General features: G+C 46.2%; 1 protein-coding gene across 1 annotated transcript; it reads right to left on the bottom strand.

The window, feature by feature from the left end:
- Positions 1–1055: 1055 nt before the first annotated feature.
- On the bottom strand, positions 1056–3000 carry LOC119392827 (neuropeptide-like protein 31). Its single transcript, XM_037659776.2, has 2 exons — positions 2883–3000; positions 1056–1526 (listed from the first exon to the last, which is right to left on the bottom strand). The coding sequence occupies exons 1-2, from the start codon at positions 2892–2894 to the stop codon at positions 1239–1241; spliced, it is 300 nt and encodes a 99-aa protein (XP_037515704.1). The 5' UTR covers positions 2895–3000; the 3' UTR covers positions 1056–1238.
- Between the last annotated feature and the right edge of the window lie 3247 nt (positions 3001–6247).

Here is a 6247-nt window from a genome sequence, read left to right as displayed (position 1 = left end):
TCTAATCGCGGTTGCCAGCTTTTAACACGAAATTGTTTTATGCCGGGGTCCACCACGGCTGCACTGGCACATTTTCGTCACGAATATGACGTTGTAAAATACAAAGACTAACACTTGGCAAAAAAAAAGACTATAAGAAAAAGTTCCCTCACCGGGAGTCGAACTTGGACCCCTCGATCCCCACCGCGCAGCGCGAAACGACTCCGCCAAAGACGGCACGCTCTTCGTCCTACTAACGGCTTGCTATTTATATGCACCATTTGCCGGTGGCGGTACTCGGAGATCGGTTGTATATCAGCTTGTTTTAGTTATCACTAGCGAGATTGCGCGTATGGCTCGAAGGGCGCGCTTTAAAGGCTGTCGCCCCACGCGTTGAGATTAGCGTGCGCCCGTATACATTGCGTGGTCGCTCGTGCGCGCGCACTTATCTTGTACGTCTTGCACTCTCACCGCAAGTTTGCGTTGAAGTTACAGAGAACACGAAGGTCACTTCGCTCACTGCAGCGGCCGCTTTTGCGAAAGGAGCGCGCTGCTCACAAAGAAATAAGTTACAACTGTGACCGTTCCCGCTCATCCTGTGTATACTTGTGCGTTCGTTTCGTGCGTGCTCCTCTGCATTTGACCAGCGTGCTTTAACTGTCCAGCTGTGAGAGTTGTTAGTTCGCGCTCATCCTGTGTATGCTCGTTCCGTGCGTTCTTTCTGCTTGAGCAGCGCGTTGGAAGTTTCGAGGTGCTTGCCGTTCTTCGCGTGACATTACAACTTGTTGCTATCATTCCTTCGCCCCGAGGGCGGAGGAATGATCACAAGCACTCAAAAGAATGCACCACAAACGCTCAACTACGTCTGTGAAGCACGTTTTACTTTCGTGTGATACCGATTCCTATGACAGAGGAATCAGCCATGTTTTTCCATTATATTTTATCGACAACTGTGAAACATAAAGTGATACGAAGATACAATGCCAAAATAGATTTAGAATAGATCCGACAGAAATACTATGTTTTTCTACATCTTTCTGTCGGTAAGGAACCACACCGCATGAAATGGCAGAAAATACGTGAAAACTTTTATTTACAGATCACAGTTTTCCCACCATCCGCGAGATTAGCGAGAAGCAGCTTTGCTCTCCAACTAAACAATCCCAATTTGATGACAAGGTCGTCCTGAAGATGCGAAAACTTCCTCATAAGCACGAGGTAAATAATCTTCGCAGGAACAGGGCACAACAGTTGCTGTCTTAACCGTGGTATCCATGTCCGTAGCCGTGTCCGTAACCATATCCACCATAACCACCGTAACCACCGTGACCATAACCACCATAGCCGTAACCGTAGGACGGGTGCTGGATATGGGTCGAGTACACAAACACGCGGCCTACAGGGTGGTACCCGTAGCCACCACCGTGTCCTCCATAGCCGCCGTAGCCGCCGCCATATCCTCCTCCGTATCCGCCGTAACCACCGTATCCGCCGTAGAACCCTGCCGACACCACGCTAGCAAGGATGGCGATGCAAACCAGTGGGATCTGTGTAAGAGAGGGAATAAAAACCATATCAAGTGAGAGAAATCGAAGCAAGTATCGGGTAGGCAATGAAGCAGTGAATTAAACTGTACACTTCTTTACTAGAAACCAACAATTTTCTTGTTGCCTATTGTAGAGCGGACCCTTTAAAAAGAGTGTGCCGTTTTTCTTGCGATCTCCTTGCAGAATATTGGTACTTCAGCCAAAGTCTTACAGTCCTATGCGAAAACGTTACAAAACGTAAGGTGCCCTTGAAGTACCACTAAAATAAGCGCACCTGGGTGCCCACGTCGATAATATTATTTCAGAGGGCCGCTGAACCACGTATTCATTGAACACCAGCCGCTGTTCGTCATGGCATATTTGCAGCTAACATCAGTGAGTCAGAAAGTGATAGAAATATTTAAACATGTCTGGACCTGCACTACTATTGTTTCGGTCACTGATCTTTTGATGTCATTGAATGGCGGGTCTTTGGCACGTAAAGGACGTACGCAGTTCTAGCTCTCACCTTCATTGGCACGCCGAGTTCAATGTCAGAATTCGAGAAGTGTATTCCGGAAATAAGTACGAGTTTCAAAAACTAATTGACGGTAGTCTAAATTTATTAGTCAAATTTTACGATCATACATTAGGGTAAACTCGACTGCAAGTTTAAGAACAAGTTGATAAGTCTTCATTGGTCAAACAAATACGCATACAGTAATAGGTGTACTTACACATATCGCAAAGCCAGGGTTCTCAGCGAAATACACAATGAACATTCGATATCACCGCAAAGGGTCCGTCATCGACTGTGCATCGCAGAACAAAATATTATAACCGCACAAACAAAATTTTGTAATTTTAAAAATTCAGTGTATTGAAGTCGAGTTTCGGACGAAATCTCGTCTGTTCGGGATGAAACACTGGTGAAAAGATTGGAGGACGCTGACCAAACTGAAAAATATTTGCTGACGGTGCGGCTCCCACTCGAGAGCCTTGTTCACAATGAAGCTTTATTGTTAACAAGGTTCTCGTGTGGGAGGCGCACCATCAGTAAATATTTTTCATCTTGGTCGACGTTCTCCAATGTTTTCGCCAGTTCAATGTACTGTCACATTAAGTAAAGCTAATAAGCAGCGGTGATTAAGGGGCCGACGTAGGAGGAGAATTTGAGGTCTGTAATGGTTTGGGCATGTGCGACAGTCTTTTATCAACCGCTAGTGATACAAAAAGCGTGTTTGAACGAAAATCAATCTCAGTTCGAACAATGATTAATTCGATGACATGTCTTTGTTGGCCCATCTAATTTCCTGCAGCGGAGGAAGACTTGCACGTAGATTAATGACTGAACAAGGCGCTCGCCGTTCGACTTACCATGGACTTCATGCTTTCGGGTTAAGATTTGGGGCTCTCGAGAACAAGCGCTTGGGGCACGTTTGCAGTGACGTGGTTGCCGGTACTGCACGCCATATCCGGAGTGGAGCGTGCTTTTAAATCATCGGTCAGACCGTTGGGAGCCCCGTAGAGGCTGACCGTGCAAGGCGGGGTGAGGGCGTAAAGAAAACAAACTACTAAAAGAAAAAGGGGGTCATAACGGAACTCGCGCAATGCGAAAGTCGAGAGGGAAAAGTGCGAGGCGCGTGCCGCCGCGGAAACAATGGCTGGAGTAAAACCGGGCGCCGATTGCCCCCCAAGCAGGACCACACCTGTTCTCCGCAAGTATTTCACGATTGTTATCGACCCTGGACGCTATTGGTACACTTATGATGTCGCTTGAGGCGGCCTTCGTAACCCCGAAACAAAAATGAAAAGACGAGGAAAAATGTTCTGCCTGCAATGTGCAGTCACGGTTACTTATCAGCCGTTCAAGTGAAACGTTTAGGTTATTCTTTTTTTGTTGATATATCTTCTTTTTTGTGTGTGTGTGTGGAAGGGAGGGGGGGGGGTTGTGCGGGGATTGTGACAAGGAGGAATGCGTAATCGCATGGCGTTTGCTCTTTTTTTTTCTTTTTCCATCGAAACCAAAATGCTTCCGTTATTTCTTGTTTCCTGTCCGCTAAGAGAAAGCCCTTGCTAAGCAGCGTGAGCCGTCATTAACGAGCGCTGTGTGAAGTTGGCCAGCGTTGTTTAATGAGCAAGCAAGCATACTTATCCCTCATTTCTGTGAAGTTGTACAGGTGTGCGAAACTCTGGGATTAAAAGTGGACTCCGTCGTGATTACGTGAGCGGGGAAATGGGAATTTGAAACGTTGCGAGGCGTAAGCCGCGTGGCTAATACTCTATGCCTGCAGCTACAGACACTGCAAGAACGCACGGTTTTTCAGTATACAGAGAAATTAATCCTTCACGGGCGCATGTCTGTGTAGCGAGTGAAGGCTTGATTAGCGCGTGAAGAACAAAATACGGGGTGATGCAAGGACGCGATGGTATTGCAGAAACGAATGAGCCTTCATCTGTTCCAAAGCATATCTCAGATTCACACCCGGTCATGAATGACCTTACCAAGCTGGTTACCAAGCTGGTTACCAAGCTGGTTACCAAGCTGGTTACCAAGATGGTCGCGTAGTCCCGGGCAATCTTCTCAATGCGTGAGCCTACTCTCATCATGGAGCACGTGAGGTACCGAGTCGAATTTCAGTAAAATGTGGGAATATATATGGTGACCGGAACAGTGTTATACGTCGCTATACAGGGGGCTCAAGAGGACGTTTTCTTGAGGGAATTTAAGTAGAGTGTATGAAGCTTTTTTGCGATTTTTTTGTGTGTTCCTTCTATTTGAAGTTGGCGCGTTGCCGGGCAGTTACTTTTCATATGGCCACGCACAACCATTTGCCAACGTAATCGGGAGCTTTTGCCGCCATCGTTGTCGTCGTCGTCGTCATAGTTTGTTGTCTACTAAGTGCGAGTGATTGTGGCATCTTGAGTTTGTGAGCACCAGTGAGAACTATTCAATAAAGGTTTTTTAGGCCGACCTAGACGCTTCCCTGTGGCCTGAAGAATATCATGTAACCACCTAACGTACGGACAACCCCATTTTTTCTTATCTTCTACTGTGGCTAGCTTGAAACAATATATTTCACATTGTTCTCTTATCACCAAAAGGAGCTTGATGTGGGCGAGTTGGTGAAGCATACTGGTAAATTTAACGTTGCGCAACGTACACGAGGTCTAGAAAGGAACACTTAAACAGACAAGCGCAAACTATGAACTGACGTTTATTTCAGGAAACACTGATACTTATACATGTAAAAACCACACGTCACATCATCACATGCTCAGGCTCTATCGCGACATAAAGGTAATCTCTTTTTCTTAGAGTGCTACTGACGCGCAACTGATGCAATAGTCTCCGGCACGCGCAATGTAAAACGCTTCGAGGATCTCCCTCTCTAATCTATCACTGGATCGTGCTAAGAATTTTGTCTGATTCAAAATTGGTCGGCAGTTGCAGCGTTTACAGTGCTCCGACATATGGCCTCCCGCGTTGTTATTTACAGTCCAGTTGTGCTCACGTGCCCTCTCGTTGTAGCAGCGTCCCGTTTGACCTATATATATATATGTCATTGGACAAATCTTGGACAATTTACATGGGGCACTGAAAACAAGATTCACATTGTGCCTTTGCGCAACACTCTTCAAATTGTGCGAAACCCTATGCCAATATGGAATTACATGCACCCTCTTTTTTTCTGCTATTTTTTTCTGTGATAACCGCCTGCCTTTCCTTTTTGAACTTTTGAAGAAGCTTCTCGCAAACGCTGGAAATTAAAAATGAAGGAAAACCCGCTTGGGTCAGCCTGGTTACCTGATTCTGGAAACTTAATTCTACTCTGTGTGCGCATGACTTACTTAGTGCTTCCTTTAAGCACGCCATTGCGACACCCCTCTTCACTAACTTAGAATGGGGACTGTCATATGAAATCAGCCGCTTCGTCGCCCGTGGCCTGTACTCCCAGCACACATGCGTGTTCATCAAAGTTAGCTTCAAGTCTAGGAAGCGAATGCTATCATCACTAGGCCGCTCGCACGTGAATTTTAGCGCCTGCGATGTGCTTCTGAAGGTATTTACTATTGCTTCTACTGTACGCTCTAGCACTGGACCTGCCACTTCATTAACAACGACGAGATAGTCATCCACATACCTGAGAACGGTAACCGGGTTAGACTGGACAAGAGACCTGTATCTCAGTACCTTTGACAAACGTGTGAACAGCTCTCTTGTCCAGTCTAACCCGGTTACCGTTCTCAGGTATGTGGATGACTACCTCGTCGTTGTTAATGAAGTGGCAGGTCCAGTGCTAGAGCGTACAGTAGAAGCAATAGTAAATACCTTCAGAAGCACATCGCAGGCGCTAAAATTCACGTGCGAGCGGCCTAGTGATGATAGCATTCGCTTCCGAGACTTGAAGCTAACTTTGATGAACACGCATGTGCGCTGGGAGTACAGGCCACGGGCGATGAAGCGGCTGATTTCATATGACAGTCCCCATTCTAAGTTAGTGAAGAGGGGTGTCGCAGTGACGTGCTTAAAGGAAGCACTAAGTAAGTCATGCGCACACAGAGTAGAATTAAGTTTCCAGAATCAGGTAACCAGGCTGACCCAAGCGGGTTTTCCTTCATTTTTAATTTCCAGCGTTTGCGATAAGCTTCTTCAAAAGTTCAAAAAGGAAAGGCAGGCGGTTATCACAGAAAAAAATAGCAGAAAAAAAGAGGGTGCATGTAATTCCATATTGGCATAG

Source organism: Rhipicephalus sanguineus, chromosome 5, assembly GCF_013339695.2.
Source record: "Rhipicephalus sanguineus isolate Rsan-2018 chromosome 5, BIME_Rsan_1.4, whole genome shotgun sequence".
In the NCBI taxonomy this organism is placed as follows: Eukaryota; Metazoa; Arthropoda; class Arachnida; order Ixodida; family Ixodidae; genus Rhipicephalus; species Rhipicephalus sanguineus.
Note: the sequence above shows the minus strand (reverse complement) of the source record. Positions and strands in the feature narration are given on the sequence as shown.